Source organism: Cryptomeria japonica, chromosome 2 (assembly GCF_030272615.1).
Source record: "Cryptomeria japonica chromosome 2, Sugi_1.0, whole genome shotgun sequence".
NCBI classification, from domain to species: domain Eukaryota; kingdom Viridiplantae; phylum Streptophyta; class Pinopsida; order Cupressales; family Cupressaceae; genus Cryptomeria; species Cryptomeria japonica.
The window spans coordinates 87133885-87151421 of NC_081406.1; the positions used below are offsets into that span (position 1 = coordinate 87133885).

General features: G+C 38.2%; 1 protein-coding gene across 2 annotated transcripts in view; it reads left to right on the top strand.

Annotated features, from left to right (window-relative positions):
• LOC131078815 (6,7-dimethyl-8-ribityllumazine synthase, chloroplastic) overlaps window positions 1–17537 on the top strand; it is a 46118-nt gene that overhangs the window by 7794 nt on the left and 20787 nt on the right. The window contains exons 2-6 of one of the 2 annotated variants that reach the window (XM_058016591.2): window positions 11617–11744; window positions 11892–11987; window positions 12410–12505; window positions 13638–13716; window positions 17470–17516. In XM_058016591.2, coding sequence (XP_057872574.2) covers window positions 11617–11744; window positions 11892–11987; window positions 12410–12505; window positions 13638–13716; window positions 17470–17516 — 446 coding nt within the window. Of the gene's footprint in view, window positions 1–11616; window positions 11748–11891; window positions 11988–12409; window positions 12506–13637; window positions 13717–17469; window positions 17517–17537 lie in introns of both variants that reach the window. The other variant, XM_058016589.2, reaches the window with a different exon arrangement.

Sequence of the window (17537 nt, forward strand, 5' to 3'; positions counted from 1 at the left end):
TGATACAGAATGTTACACAACTAGCTTGCTGGCAGTGATCATGATTTGCAGCCCTTCTACCTTGTCTTGCTGTGCATAACAAGGGTTAATTGCACCTTCCAACTAGATCACAGTCCTTTGCTTGAGCCTCCAATGGAGATCACTGTTTTAATGATAACTTGCTGTCTGCTGTGATCTAATTGGTGATCTGCTGCACATAAATGGAGTTCGCTGTAACCTAACTGGTAATCTGCTGTGTATGAATGGAGTTTGCTGTGATCTGCTGTGTATGAATGGATTTCGCTGTGATCTGCTGTTCACCAAGAAGTTCGCTATATTCTGCTTCTCACAAAGGAATTCGCTATCTTGCATTTGTATTTCGCGTTTTACTTGAACTGCATTGATTGCCATTGTGAGGAGTGTATGCTTTATTTATAGGAGAGCAAACCCTCTAATCAAGTCGGCTTTACCCTTTTAATTTGTAAATTAATTTATTTAATTTCTTTTGTTTGTAGAGGATAGGGTCGACCCTATCAAGGTGTAGCGTGGAGACCTTTTGGAGTAGCCAAAGGGTATAGGGCCTGGTCCTATATATTGGAGAAGGGGCTAGCCCCCTTAGGCGTATTTCAATGTTGCCCAAGGCAATTGGAATCCGCTAGGCCCTAATTATAAACAACACTCCCTCTTAATTAGGGCAGAGAATCATAACCATAATCTTCCGTCTTGCACACAAGCATAGACTGGATCCACCTTGCATTGCCCGCAGAGGGTGGAGAGGATCTTTTCTACCATCTTACATTGCCCGCAGAGGATGGTCAACAATTACACTAATACCATCTTACATTGCCCGCAGAGGATGGTTTAACAATTACACTTCTCCCTGAGAAGTTTTTACAATACCATCTTACATTGCCTGCAGAGGATGGTTTAACATTTACAATACCATCTTACATTGCCCGCAGAGGATGGTTACTAATTACACTTCTCCCTAAGAAGTTTACAATACCACCTTACATTGCCTGCAGAGGGTGGTTAACATTTACAATACCATCTTACATTGCCCGCAGAGGATGGTTAATAATTATACTTCTCCCTGAGAAGTTTACAATACCACCTTACATTGCCCGCAGAGGATGGTTGATACAACACAATGAATCACTGAGATTAAGACTCCCTCTTAATTAGGGTTTCATTTTCCACAATACCAAGTCTGTCCTTGAAGTACACAAACTTCACTTTGGATAGAAGCTTGGTAAGAATATCTGCAACCTGCTCATCAGTGCTGACATACTTCAGCTGAATAGCACCTATTTGCACCATATCCCGAATGAAATGATAGTGGGTTTCCACATGTTTTGACCTGTCATGAAACACTGGATTGATAGACATTTTAATACAACTCTGGTTATCATAGTGAATAACGGTAGGATCCCATGGCTGACCAAACAGCCCAACAAGAAGCTTACGAAGCCACACTGCTTCTCTGGAAGCTACACTTGCTGCAATATACTCAGCTTCAGCAGTACTCAATGCCACTGAGGATTGTTTTCTGCAAGCCCAAGAGATCATTGCAGATCCCAAGCTAAAACAAATACCGGAGGTGCTTTTTTTGTCTTTGACGCTTCCAGCCCAGTCTGCATCTGAATAACCTTCCAAGGTTATTGGAGTGTTAAGTGGATACTTCAGCCCAAAACCAATTGTGCCTCGCAGGTATCTTAGGATGTGCTTGGCTGCAACAAGATGAACATGTTTGGGCATGCTCATGAATTGGCTGAGAGCATTCACAACAAAACATATGTCTGGTCTAGTGTTAACTAGATACATCAGTGATCCAATCAACTGCTGGTACTCAGATGGATCTGCAAAATCAGAGTTAGCTGCAGAAACACTTAACTTCTTTAAGTTAGATTCCATAGGAGTAGACATGGGTTTACAATCCATCATTCTAAATCTTTTCAAAATGTCAATAGCATACTTTCCTTGACTTAGAAAAATTTCGTTAGATCTTTGCCATACTTCTAGGCCTAGAAAATAATGCATTAGACCTAAATCTTTCATTTCAAATTCTGGAGCTAGTTCTTTCTTGCATCTAATAATAAGTTCATCTTTACCAGTAAGGAATAAGTCATCCACATAAAGAACTAGAATTAACATTTCATCATTGGCTACCTTAAAGTATATGTTAGAGTTAGCATCATTTTTACAAAAGCCTAGACTTAGCAAGTATTTATCAATTCTTTCATACCAAGCACGAGGAGCTTGTTTAAGGCCATACAGAGCTTTCTTTAACCTGCACACATGGGTTAATCTATCCCGAATCTCATAACCCTCAGGTTGCTCAATATAGACTTCTTCTTCAATGACACCATTGAGGAAAGCAGTCTTAACATCCATCTGGTGTAGTTTCCAACCCCTAGCAGCAGCAATGGCTATTATCGCTCTAATAGAAGTATATCTAGCAACAGGAGCAAATGTTTCTTCATAGTCTATGCCTTCCTTTTGAGAAAAACCACGAGCTACAAATCTAGCCTTATATTTTTCAATACTACCATCAGCATTATGTTTAATTTTAAATAACCATTTAGAGGAAACAACAGATTTACCTTTGGGTCTTGGCACAATGTCTCACACATCATTCTTGATGATTGACTGATATTCTTCATCCATAGCAAGCTTCCAGGCATGATGAATCATGGCTTCTTCAACATTGCAAGGTTCAGTTTCAATGAGATTGCACATCAAAGCAATGTAGTTGGAGAATACCTGAGGTCTCTTAGTTTCACGAAAGGTGCCACTTGGAGCAGCAAATCTTTCAGCTTCTTGAATGGTGTTTCTTACCCAAAGAGGCCTCTTTTTGGTAATGACAATGTCACTAGGAATATCTGTGGGATTCATGGGCTCTGGTGGATCATCATGATCATCTTGAGGTGTAGGTTCAACTTGCTTCCTCTGAATCTCAGGGTTAGTATCAACATTTATATCTTGATTGTCATTAGCTTCATCAATAACACAAGAACCTTTCGATTTCTTAAAAACAATGTCTTCTTCAAATGTAACATCCCTACTTACCTCAACATACCTTTGACCTGGGATGTAAATCCTGAATGCCTTGGAGGATTCACTGTACCCGACTAGCATGCCTTTCTTTCTGGAGGGTTCCAACTTTGATCGCTTTTCCTTGGGCACATGAACATAAACGGGACTTCCAAAGATTCTGAGGTGACTAATGTCTGGTTTGGATCCTGTGAAGGCTTCTTTCGGGGTCATGTTCTTTAGAACACGATGAGGACATCTATTTTGGATATACACTGCTGTTCTAGAAGCCTCAGCCCATAGGAAGGTCTGCAAGTCTTGATCGTGGATCATAGCCTTTGCAGCCTCCACAATAGTCCTATTCTTTCTTTCAGCAACACCATTTTGTTGAGGATTGTATGGAACACAAAACTCCCTCTTAATTCCTGACTCAACACAAAAATCATAAAAGCTACCGGAGGTGTACTCACCTCCATTGTCAGATCTTAAACATTTAATTCTTTTACCAGAGGAGTTTTCAGTTAATGCTTTAAACTCTTTAAATTTACTTCAGACTTCATCAGATTCTTTAGATTTCAAGAAGTAGATCCAAGTTTTCCTAGAAAAATCATCTAGGAAAATTACGTAATAAAAAAATCCACTAGGAGATGCTATAGACATAGGACCACATAAATCAGAGTGAACAAGTTCTAGTTTGTCTTTAGCTCTATTTTCACTTTTATGAAATGGACTTTTAACATTTTTGCCTATAGCACAACCTTTACAAGTGTTATCATGAATTTGACTGAGTTTAGGCATACCTTTGACTAACTTTTCAAGGGATGGAAGAGCTTGATAATGTAAGTGTCCAAGTCTTCTATGCCATAACTCACAGGATTCCGGAGCCTCATTAATAAGGGCTTGAATAGGGTTAGTAGAGAGCTTATAAAGACTATCATATCTATGACCAATTATATGAGTAGATTTAAAACTAGCTTTCTTAGGTCAAGCAAGAACTTTTCCCTCAGAAAATGCAATTTGATAACCTTTATCTTCTAGAGTAGAAATGGAAATTAGGTTTCTTTTAATTCCAGGAACAAACAAGATATCACCGAGGTGCAAGGAAATACTAGAATCTAAATTCAGAGAAGTAGAGCCAGAACCTCTTACCGAATAACGAGCGTCATCACCAATTACCACGTGAAGGTTGGTATCCTTTTCTACTAAGCTTGAAAGGTGATCACAGTAACTTGTGACGTGTCTGGAGGCACCACTGTCAATCAACCATGTATTGCTATCTGAGGGAACACTGCTAGACAGAGCGGAGATGAATAAGAAGTCATCATTTTGTTCCGAGACTTCAGTTAGGTCGGCTTCACTTTGGTTAGGGTTATTCTGACATTCTTTAGCATAGTGACCAAATTTGTCACATCTAAAGCATCGGACACGCGAGGTATCTCTTGGTTTCTTCCAAGGGTGTTGGGAACTAAATGGTCTGAATTCCCTATTTCTTTTTGGATAAGGTTTCTTCCAATTTCCCCCTTTCTTGCATTGAGCTGCAAGCATGTGATGATCATCTACATGGGGACTTTTGGTTTGCCCTCTTGTGATGAGGCGAGACTCTTCTTGGATGCAATCATTTTTAAGGCGATCAAGGGAAGATAACCCGGTCCTGCCACTTATGGTTTGGATAAATGACTCCCATGAGTGAGGTAGACCATTTAGGGCAATCATGATAAGGTCTTTGTCTTCCATGTTATGGCCAATTAAACCTAGCTGATTCTTTAGTTTTGAAATTCTCATAAAGTAGGAAATAACAAAATCTTCTTTAGCCATTTTGATATTAAGTAGTGCTGTCTTAAAGTAATTGCCCTACTGAGATTGTTAACTTCATATGTACCTGTTGTGACGTATTCACACATCGCCCCATTGCAAATGGGGACCCCTACTTTTTTCGCTTTGTGGGGTTTTGCTTTCTAGGTTTTAGAGTTTTGTCTGTTAGCCTTTGCTTTTCAAGTGTCGCCAAGGGGATCACCTGGATAGTAGGCTCTGCTTGAGCTAAGTTGGGTCTTTGGGGCCCTAGAATTAGGGTTTCTTTGAAAGTCTTCCTTAGGGCTTGGTTTTGATCTTGTTGCTAATTGTGTCTTGCTTGGTGAGTGAGTATCATTCTTGAAGGTCCAAGCTAGGTCAAGTTGGTGAGTGATGAAGTCTGATCTTCAAATGCCCTGAAATTTGGCTAAGTCTGGAATGTCCTGATCCTGAAATTTGGCTAAGTCTAGAATGTCTTGATCCTGAAATTTGACTAAGTCTGGAAAACTGAAGAATCCTTCAAAAACTAGATTTTGCAATATAACTCCTGGAGGTCCGAAACCACTCTCAAACATCCTGGAAGTATATATGGAATATAACTTAAAGTATAAGTGATTCTTTCACTTATACTTAAATGTTATATTCCATAAAATGATCTTGACGGAGAGTCCAAAATGTCAAATTTCGCTCCTGACCCTTCCAAAGGGTCCAAAGCGAATTTTGCTCCTGACCCTTCCAAAGGGTCTAGAGCAAAATTCTCCATAAGACATTCTACTTTGACCAAAACCTAGAACTAACGCATTCCCAGGCTTGAATGAAGGTAAAAGCGCATGTTTGAATGAAGAAATGTGAAAATGAAGTTAGGATCTTGGCCAAGAATAGGGATTTCGCTCCTGACCCTTCCAAAGGGTCCAAAGCAAAAATCCTTGAAGACCTCAAATTCTCACTTATCAAGGCCAAATTTCTAGTTCCTAAGGCGTGTTTGAAGGTATTTTTGAATGTTCTAGCCTTGTCAAGATTGAAAGATGAAGGATTTTAGTCAAGAAGATGAATTTTGCTCCTGACCCTTCCAAAGGGTCCAGAGCGAAATTCTTGAAAACACTCATTTTTCCTTTAGTAAGAGTCAAGACCAAGGTGGAGATGCATGAGGAAGGATATATGTTTGCCTCCCAAAGAGGATGAAAATAGGAAAAGTCAAGGATCCAACCCAAAAAGTGATTTTCGCTCCTGACCCTTCCAAAGGGTCTAGAGCGAAAATCTTTGTAGCTCTCATTTCCTTCTTAATTTTGATTAAGTGATGGTTTCTAAGGCACGTTGGATGATAAACTAGTATGTTTTTTGCCTTGAGGTGGAGTTCGATGATTTTGAAGAACAAGATTTTGGCCTAAAGGAGAATTTCGCTCCTGACCCTTCCAAAGGGTCTAGAGCGAAATTCATCATAAACTTCATTTGCTACCTTGTTTGACCTTGAAACCTTGTTCCTTAGGTGGAAAATGATCTAAGTTTGCTTCTTGAGGTGGTTTGAAGTTGGAAAAGTGAGTAATCTAGCCTAGAATGAAATTTTCGCTCCTGACCCTTCCAAAGGGTCCAGAGCGAAAATCCTCCTAAAGTTCATTTCCTCCTTAGTTTGACCAAATCTTGATTTGCAGGGTATCTTGAAAGGTAGGATAGACATCTTGTGGCCTTTGGAAATGTTTGAAAGCATTGAAATGTGAAGGATTTTGGACCAAAAGATGAATTTCGCTCCTGACCCTTCCAAAGGGTCTAGAGCGAAATTCCTAAAAACACGTATTTTTCCATTGAAGGAGGTCCAGTCCTTGGTTTGTTATGGCGTGAGATAGCATGTCTTTGCTTCTTGAGGTGGTTTTTGAATTGGAGAAATGAAGAATCTAACACAAATCTTGATTTTCGCTCTTGACCCTTCCAAAGGGTCCAGAGCGAAAATCTCCCTAAGATGCATTTCTTTCCTTGTTTGGCTAAAATTTGGTGTCCAAGGCATGATGAGAAGGAGAATGAACATGATCTTGCCTTTGAGAGTGTTTGGTAGCTATGAAAATGAAGGATTTTAGCCAAGAAAGGAAATTTCGCTCCTGACCCTTCCAAAGGGTCCAGAGTGAAATTCCTTACAAGCCTACTTTTTGACCTTTCTTGGGCTTAAAAACTTGTTCCTAGGGCGAAGATAGATGATATTTACCTTGCAATGAAGTTTCAAGTTGAAAGAATCATGATTTTTGGTCAAGAATGAGATTTTCGCTCCTGACCCTTCCAAAGGGTCCAGAGCGAATTTTCTCAAAATCTCTTTTTGCTATCAACTTTGTGCTAGATCAAGTGTGGGCTAAGGTAAAATAAAAAAGGAGTTGCCCTTGAGAGTGACTTCAAGTTGCTAGAAACCATTGAAGTTGAAGGAATTGAGCCAAATGATGAAAATCGCTCGACCCTTCCAAAGGGTCCAGGGCGAAAATTCTTCAAACACCTATTTTCCCTTGCAAAATCAAGTCAAACTTGGGTTGGACGTGAGAGGAGAAGTGTTTTCTAGCCTTTTGAGGTGAATGCAACTTGAAATGATGGAGGAATAAGCCTAAATTAAGAAATTCGCTCCTGACCCTTCCAAAGGGTCCAGAGTGAATTTTCTCTAAATCACCTTTTTTCCCAATTTTGTGCCAAGCCAAGTGCTGACTAGGGCGAGTTTTGATGGGAGAGGTCCTCAGGAATGACTTTGACTTGGCAATGATTATCAAACGTGAAGGAATTGAGCCAAAAAGTGATTTTCGCTCCTGACCCTTCCAAAGGGTCCAGAGTGAAAATCTTAAAACCACCTATTTTCCTTGCAAGTCTAGTCAAATAGGTTTTCATGGCTTGGATGGGTGCAAGGAGACATGTTCTTGCCTTTTGAAGTTAATTGATGTTGAAAAATGATGGAAATTAGCCCAAACCAAGGATTTCGCTCCTGACCCTTCCAAAGGGTCCAGAGCGAAAATCTTAGGATCACCTACTTTCTTTGCAAGACAAGTTAAAATTTTGATTTTTATGGCCTAAATAGGAGTGAGGCAATGTGTCCTTAGTCTTGGAGGTGAATTGAAGTTGAAAGGATGGAGGAACATGCTCAAAACTTGAAAATCGCTCCTGACCCTTCCAAAGGGTCCAGAGCGAAAAACACTAAAACCATCCTTTTCTCCAAATTTTGTGCTAAGTCAGGCCTAGACTAGGATGAGAGAAGCTATTTGGAATGCCTTGAAAAGATGTTTATCCACCAAAGATGCAAATTTTGAGCTAAAATTGGAATTTCGCTCTGGACCCTTCCAAAGGGTCCAGAGCGAAATTCTGGATAGGGCCTGTCCCTAGAAAGAGTCTTGAACTAACTTCATTTTAATATCTTTTGTTGATGATTTAAGGTGTGAAATACTATGTTGAAATGAATTTATTATGTCCTTAATCATCTTTTGATTTGTTTTTACAGATGAAAGAAGATCAAGCCAAGACAAGGACGACCTTCTCCAGTCCAACATCAACAAGGATGACCTTCTCCAGTTCAGCATCAACAAGGACGACCTTCTCCAGTCCAGCATCATCAGGGACGACCTCTTCCAGTCCAGCATTTGAAGGAAAGGTACACCATCTATCCTGCACATCAAAGACAAAGGAGGTTAAAGCAAGGGTTCATTGAAGAAGCAGACAGTTCCAGAAGAGTTAATTAAAGTTAGCTTCTCAGCATCATCAAATTGAACATCGACCAAGTTGCAAGTGTCAGACAAGGTGGCGTCTCAGTCATCACTCCTCCAGTCGGGTTGGTCCACCTCAGTGTGTCCAGATTCAATGTACCCGACTCATCAAAGATGGCACAAACTTCGATGTACCTACCCTGGTTATCCATTGGTCGAATATTCCAGAGAAGACATGTGTCCAAATAATGCAATTATTTCATTGGCCAGATTTGAGTTGTTGTAACAAACCCTAATTAGGGTTTTCATTGTAAAATCTCAGCCATTGATTATAAGTTGATTTGAGCCATTGAATTGTATTGAGGGCACTATATAAGCCTTGACTCCTCATTTAAAATAGCTAATGGTTAGCTAATAGACAATAGGGAGAAAACAATTGATAGTCGGTGAATAGGTAGTAGAATAGCAGATAGAATAGCAATTAGAGTAGACTAGGAAGAGAAGACAAGACATTGTTGCCTTAATTGTAAAGGCTTCTTTTTCATTGAAGATATGGTGAAATATGTCGTTTCATTGCAATATGCATGGTCTCTTGTTGAATCTTCATTTTAGATGATAGATAATTAAATTGAATGAAAGAAGTCGTTGAATGTACCTGTGTGGAATCCGTATAATCCATACCACTAACCTCTTATTGATTGTAAGTGCACCCTGCGTGGTCAACTGGCATAAAATGAGCTTAATCTCAAGTCGTCACACATCTATTGTTCATGCATTAACTTGAATGATGATCAGTATTTGATGGTGTCCGATTTGAATATATTTGAAGTATCCCCCAGAAGATCGCACTGAGTTGGTGTTGAATTGTTCAACTTGGTGGTGAGACCCAACCCAGTAGGACTCCACCCAGTCGTTCATCCATCTTCTCGCATTCTAGGTAGTAGAGTAGACGTCCTGAACCCTGCATCTTTTGTCATTTGTTTGTCTTCCAGTTAGTTAATAGGACCTGTGATTCCAGCAAATTAGACGTTTAGGTCGTCAAGTGTAAGTCCCCTTGTGATTCCAGCAAAATCACATCATACCACAGAGAGCTTATCCACATGTAGAGATCCTACATAACAGAACCTTGGAGTTACTCCGACTGATCCTTCAGCGAGATCTTCAGCAGTCGGGACCTTTGTTCAAGAGAGGATAAGATATTTCGGTATTTTATTCTGTGTTTGCATGTGCATAAAAAACACATCAACAGTACCTTGTAGATGGCTGAACATTTCCCTTGTAGTGGTAAATGAGGCAATAGAGGTGACTAGGTGGTCTTTGACTGAATCAATGAGAATCTTTCTGGCCTTGACAACATCCTTTTTGAATTGTTTTAGCTCGGCTGCATCCGTAGGCTCAGTTAGCTCTTTCGCTTCTATGAATTGGAGAAGATCTTCTTCCTTTAGAACCAACTTGATTCGAACTTTCCATGCAGTAAAATTGAGATTCCCATCAAGCCTATCTTCAACTTTCAGCCCCATTGACCTGGCCTGCAAATGCGACAACAATCTGGAAATAAAGGAGTATTGAATTCTAAATCTGAAGTTTGATCTAACCTATAGCTCTGATACCATGTTAATTTTAGTACTTTCAGATTAGATAACACTTAGAAAATCAGAATTTGTTACTAATTAGGTTTAATTAGATTTATTGTTTTCCAGATTTAAGCATAGTAAGAAATGAATGCATAAAGACAAGACAAAGATACCCTGGGAAAACCTCCTAGGAGGAAAAACCCAGCCAGAAAAGATCCTCAGATCTGATTATGGTTTTAGATTCAATTGATAATTACACACTTATCTGGAGTATAGAGGTTGCAGTCACAAGGAAGATGATACAGAATGTTACACAACTAGCTTGCTGGCAGTGATCATGATTTGCAGCCCTTCTACCTTGTCTTGCTGTGCATAACAAGGGTTAATTGCACCTTCCAACTAGATCACAGTCCTTTGCTTGAGCCTCCAATGGAGATCACTGTTTTAATGATAACTTGCTGTCTGCTGTGATCTAATTGGTGATCTGCTGCACATAAATGGAGTTCGCTGTAACCTAACTGGTAATCTGCTGTGTATGAATGGAGTTCGCTGTGATCTGCTGTGTATGAATGGATTTCGCTGTGATTTGCTGTTCACCAAGAAGTTCGCTATATTCTGCTTCTCACAAAGGAATTCGCTATCTTGCATTTGTATTTCGCATTTTACTTGAACTGCATTGATTGCCATTGTGAGGAGTGTATGCTTTATTTATAGGAGAGCAAACCCTCTAATCAAGTCGGCTTTACCCTTTTAATTTGTAAATTAATTTATTTAATTTCTTTTGTTTGTAGAGGATAGGGTCGGCCCTATCAAGGTGTAGCGTGGAGACCTTTTGGAGTAGCCGAAGGGTATAGGGCCTGGCCCTATATATTGGAGAAGGGGTTGGCCCCCTTAGGCGGATTCCAATGTTGCCCAAGGCAATTGGAATCCGCCAAGCCCTAATTATAAACAACACTATCCTCATCACCTTTTATAATGGAACCATAGAAATTTCCATTACATCTGGTGAAGTAGTCTTTAGGACTTCGCCATGGAGTTTTTGGCAATATTTTAGTGGTCTGGTTAAGTCTCTTAAGAATGCAAGGGGGATGTGTGTCTATCATCTTAGCCATATATTTTATTTGCAAGTTGCATTGATACACTGTAAGGACGGTTCCTTGTGTGTTTGTAAAGGTCTCTTGATACTATAGAGTGTTCTTTTACTTTTTGAGTCTTGATACCTAACAGTCATGCTAGGTTGGTGGTGCATTTTATAACAAATGATCAGTAGGGCGTAGAGTCTGCTTATGAGTCTATGACTTATAGTACAGTTATCGTAAAACTATGAAAGTCTTTATGGGTTGGGAGGAGTTCAAGAGATGTGATTAGTTGTTATGTTAGAAATTAGTGATGGAATGCCATTAATGCTAAGTGCATAATTTTCTAGTTTTCATACATAATACTATTTGTATGTCATGTCCAAAAACCAGCAATAGCAAAGCACACTTTTCAGTATATGCACATAGTATTTGTGTTTTAACTCACTAAATAATAACATCAGAATCATTTTTTATCATTTAATTTTTTAGCATTCTTGATTGCAGCTACTCCACTACAGTCAGTTTCTGTCAGCAATGCAAATTGTTGGAGAAAATCTAATACGTTGACTGTCTACGCTACTGTTCGACAGCTAACAGGATCCATTACAAAACCAGAGGGCCTTCGTTTTGTTGTGGTAATTCTGTTGTGTCATCTGATCTTTTTGTTCTATTCTAAAATATTATATGGGATGGGAGTGGTGCTGTGTAAAAGCTACCGATGTTTTATACTTTGGCATTTCAATTTCCTAATCTTTGATGGCTTTTGTTGGTTCTGCTAGGTTGCTGCTCGTTTCAATGATATTATAACCAAACCTCTTGTTGAGGGTGCTTTGGAAGGTTTTAGAAGACATTCTGTCAGAGAAGAAGATATTGATGTAAGTTAGGTCCAGTCGAATTATAGTTTTGTATGTAAACACTAAATTCTGCTTTGAAATGGACAATCATCAGTTATTAAGTCGAACACGTATAAAGTTGTTTCAAATTAGTGTGCTTAGATGATTGCCAATATTTTATATCTACTGTTTTATTATTTTATTTTTGGCACATTATCTGTGCAGGCTATTGCAAACAATCATAAATTTCCTCTTGTTGAACAAATTGCTGTTTTCCAAAAGACAACAAACTTTAGTTTATGCAATAATTTGGGCTTGTTGCAAATAGAGTCCATTTATAATAATATGTTATGAAGTTCTGTTGCTCTGCTGGCAGACTTAAATCATTAAGCCTCAATCTATGATCCTGTGCCAGGAGATGCATTTCCTTAGCTTATCAATATGTACGATGCCTTGTTGAACAGGTGATCTGGGTGCCAGGAAGCTTTGAGATCCCCTTGGTTGCACAAACTGTGGCAAAGTCAGGGAAGTATCATGCAGTAATATGCATTGGAGCTGTGGTATAGATCTTTCTCACCATTTTAATTTCTTTTTGCTCATTAGATTGGAGAACCAGTGATTGTATTTGCCTTATGTGTATGTTAGGTTCTGTTTGTCTTGATTGGAAACAAGGTTAGACATAAGTTTAATGATTGGATTTGCTTTTAATGTCAATGTTCTTTGCATCTTTTATAGGAAACTTGGTTAGTCATAAGTTTGATGCTGTATTTGCTTTTTCCCATGCATGTTGCTTAAAATTAGCCTAAGAGAATATCAGCATATTTTTCTTGCTATGGACAATTTAAAATTATTATAAAAAGTATGGTAATATATTTACAATTTCAGAACTTGCTACAAAAAAATATTCCACAAATTAAATTTGTGGACAAATTTAGATAATGTGAACTCCCTCTGCATTCTTTGTTTGCTTGCTAGGGCTTCAGTCACATTATTAGATGTTTCATTAATCTGCTCGAAGAATCAATTTTCTTTGTTCCCTTTAAAGGCAGAAATAACTCTCCATCGTGAGCCTGTTCGGGGTTACATTTTAGAAGTTTATTCTCTTTGAAATTTCAAGGTGTCTTTGGAGGGATCCATGAATGCTCTTTCTTAAGCTTATCTCTATTCATTTTTCATCTCTAACAACTGAAGTGCTAGAATTGCATCTGTCACGTTTAAAGGTACATTGGTGGAAAGCCTCTTACTTTCTAGAAGTTTAAAAGCCAGATGGTTTCTTGGAACAATTTTAATGTTATCCTTCAGGGCATGCAGACTTTTGCTCTAAATTTGAGATAAGTTGATTGATTGTTGTATGGAAAAGTTGCAGTTATGTTTAGTTTTATAGAAATGGTTGATTAGCAAATACTAAATATAGAACATTGGATGTGAATAGGATGAAAAGTGTAAAGTTCTGGGTCTTGAATGTATTTTCTAAATTTTTAAATTTGTAGTTATTTAGAATCTCAGAGCTTAAATATCCATCAGTAAGGGTGAATGTTACATTAACTTCCTTCACACAATATGCATGCATGCAGTTGTATATGTGTAAATAGCTGTATTTATGGTTTCTCTATATTTCTTCATTAAATATATATTATCTATGCATTCAATTCTGTGTTCAAAATAAATGAGATTGACTTATGGCTTATTCAGGTAAGAGGTGCTACTACACACTATGAAGCTGTGGTGAATTCTGCATCATCAGGAGTCCTTTCAGCTGGTTTGAATTCAGGTTGATAGTTTAACATGTTACATATTTGTCATTTTCATTGATTTATTGCTTCCTTTTATTATAAACTATTCTGGTCAATATTTTTCTTTTGGAATTTATTTTAATTGTCCTTGAATGTTTGGGAGTAATTATGTTTAATAAACAACATCTTTATCTCTTCAACCTGATAATAGACATACGTAGATGCTATGGTAAGAGAATCGTTTAGGAGACATACATAGACGCTATGGTAAGAAAATCATTTAGGAGACATACATAGATGCTTGGTAAGAGAATCGTTTAGGAGACATACATAGATGCTATGGTAAGATTGGGCTTTGGAGACTCCTAACACATGAAGGAGTAGGGCTTGGTATTTAGAAATACACAATGCAAGAGCGAGCAGGGATTGGGCTTTGAAGATACTTGATATAGGAGGTGTCTCTGGAGATACTCAATGTGTGAGGGAGCAGTGAGTAGAGTTACTAAATAGTCCATGTAGCTTAGGAGTGAGGTATGGAAAGGTTTGATGGTCGAGAGTTGGAGAATGGGATGTCAAGTGCCATTTGAGTGTAAGGGATGAAAAGGGTCTTGGGTTCGACAAGGGAGCGGGAAGTTGGGGATCCAAGTTTGACATGTCCAATATTGATATGGGTCAAAGATTGGAGATCAAGGATGTGGGATACTTGATACTACAACGATGAAGGGAAAACCGAAAGTTTGCATACTTGAGAGTGATGGAGTGCAATTTGGGTTTAGGGTTTTAGAATATTAGATATCTTTAAGGTATGTTGGTAGGGAAAAGTTTGGGAGCTTGTGATATAGTGAAGGTTGAGACTGTTAATGCATAAATAGCTTCGGTAAGATAAATGATTGAATGAGAGATAAATGAAGTCTCTCATTCAATCATTTATCATATCGATTATTAAAATGAATAACCTCAAGCCCTCAATTGATAAACATTCTTTATTTGTATATGATGCTTAACTATTCATTATTATAGAATCCCGATTTGATAATCTATAACACTATTTGCATTTACCGATTATCAAATCGGGTTAACCATTGCAAATCCGATTTAATGATTATCAGGTAGACCGAACATCAATTAGTATCGATGTTAATTTATGCTTGCACCGATTGTTATCGGGTGGTATAATAAAAACACACCGATTGATATCGGGTGTTAAGGCAAGCCTTCAAAGTGTTAAATATAATCATACACCGATTGGTATACATCGATGGTTATCGAGTGTTGAAATATAAACATACACGGCTTGGTTAATAAATGCCATGTACTATTGTTATAGCAGAGGGGCACGATCAAGTGATGTCTTGATCGGCCATGTCCAAAAGACATGGTCGGTCAAGGCATCGCTTGATCATACCCAGCCCGCTATATATGTCAAGTGGTATGTGTGAGAATGGATATTGAAATTTATAAATGCTCCTCTCACCTGCCACACAAAAGAAGATAGTCAGATTCATATGTTAATTCAGTAATATATAGAACAAGAAAAATATAGAATATAACTTGCATATTGAATGTAAATTGAACATCATTTACAGAGACTTGGGGTATTCGATACCGTTTGGGATTAGGGTCAGGGGTGACCAATTTCTTCGAATGGAGTGCGAGGGAAACTGAACTCTAGAAGCTTGTGGAAGAGGGGAGATTGAAAAGTAGGGTGCAGAAATTGAAGAAAAATGATGCTGGAAATGGAAAGGCAAAAGTCTCGAGTTGTGGGGGAAATAGGAAAGTGGGGGTGATGCATATGTGTAGACAATAAGGAAATTTTGGAAAGGCTGAAGCATGGATACTCATGGAATTTGAGAGAAAAGCATGTCAAGGATGGGGAAGTTCTTGGAGGAAAGGGAAATGCTACAATCTTGCAAGGAGGCTAGGAAGGTGACAATTTATGGGAAAGCAAAAGGCGGTAGGAGGCAAGAAGTTTGTGGAATTGCAAAAGTGCATGTAACTTCTGCAAATTTGCAAAAGGAATCAAATAGGAAGCAAACTTTTGGGGATGTGAGGGTGTGGCAAATAGGGTGATTTTTCGACTTACACATGAGGTGTGCATTTCTTTGGGGGAACAAAATGTGACGAGGATCTATGGGGATGAGGTTGTGGGGAGTAGGGTTTGTCAAGGGGCCATATTTCTAATAGGAAATAAAATATGATATAGACTTTTGAGGATGTGGGCACATAAAAGTGGGCAAATTTCTAAGCAAGGTTTGCAACTTAACAAGCAGAGCAAGGTGGGAACAAAGTGAAGGTATGACAACGTGAGAAATCTTGAGATCTTGATGAAAATTGGAAGGTTTACCTGGACATTTTTGTACTTATAAATTGGGACATCACACATTTTCTTTGGTATTAGCCTCAAAATTATGACATTAATTTTCAAGTTGATCCATGCTCTAGATGCCTTCAACATTTTCAATCTCTTCCTATTTGCATTTGCCCCAATTGATATGTAGAACCGAACAATTTGCACAAAAAATGGAGTTTAGGAAAGCAATTTAAATTTTAAGCTAAGTGAACAAGGAGAACACATAATTAATTGAAATGGAAGGAAATAACTTCACTGTATTAAAATAATAATTGTAAAGAATACATAAATGATGAAAGTTTGAAGAAGCCTTCTTGAAAAACTATTTATTGAACACAAACATAGGACTAATCAAAGAGAAATATGGATGATGAACTTGGTTTGGAACACTCCTCAAGACTCCTACAAATGTTGCTAGAATATCTTGTCGTCTAAGGCTTGAAGTTTATTAATCTCATAGGGGGTCTTGGATATTTGGGACATTGCACCTAAGCATAAAAGATAATAGTCCCAACTCCCAAGCTCAAAGTTGGGTGTTCTGCATGGATCTTAAGGGTGAATGAGAGTAACCTTACATTATGATTTCGAAGTGGGGTTTTCAAGAGGATGTTGGCACATAGTTGCAAGGCCTCTTACAATGAGAGGAGTTATTAGATGGCCCCATGGGATGATGTGATAGGCAAATTGTGCATGGTGGCGAAGGAGCTTGTAGAATTGGGTGAGTCGTAAGGCAAAAAATATAATGAACCACTTCCCAAGCTGAAGTAAAAATACTACCTCATATGTTAATTTACCCTTGATTCCCTTCAGATATAGTTGTGATCACATACGAATCAGCTTTGATGAGAATAATTTCTTTGCTCTATATTAAATGTATAATTTTTCAACCCTTCCTATAGTTTTGGTTAAGGTATTTACATTTGCAACTTTTTGTGCATGTTGTCATTTATGGGACCATCAGGAGTTCTTTGGGATTCCAAAACTCTTTTCTGTTAGCCTGATTTGGCTCTTAACCAACCATTTCCTATACTGAATTAAAATACAATCTTATTTGTCAATTCATCCTTGATTCCTCTCACATTAGTTGTGACAAAGTAATATTTTCAGTTTTTATGAGAATTAGATCTTTGCTCTTCATTGAATGAGTCATTTGTCAAGCTATTTGCATATGCAAGTCTTCAGAGCAAGTATGGGGGGTTTTTCTAAAGCCAGATGTATTCCTACTAATTATTTTCTGTGGGGCACTAAATGGAAAGTGTCTCATTTGGCGATATTATATGTAAATTTTGTTTGGATTGGTCTTTATTCATCCATGATTAATTAAATTCTAATTATATAAGCAGATTATATAAAAGTAGTGTTAACTTATGAGTTGAATAGTGAGCTTTTCATGTAACTGGTGAGATTGAGTACAGTTGTTGACTCTTTGTTACTATTGTAGGTGTACCATGTATATTGGGTGTCCTAACCTGCGATACAATGGAACAGGTAATTGTACTATCTGATTTT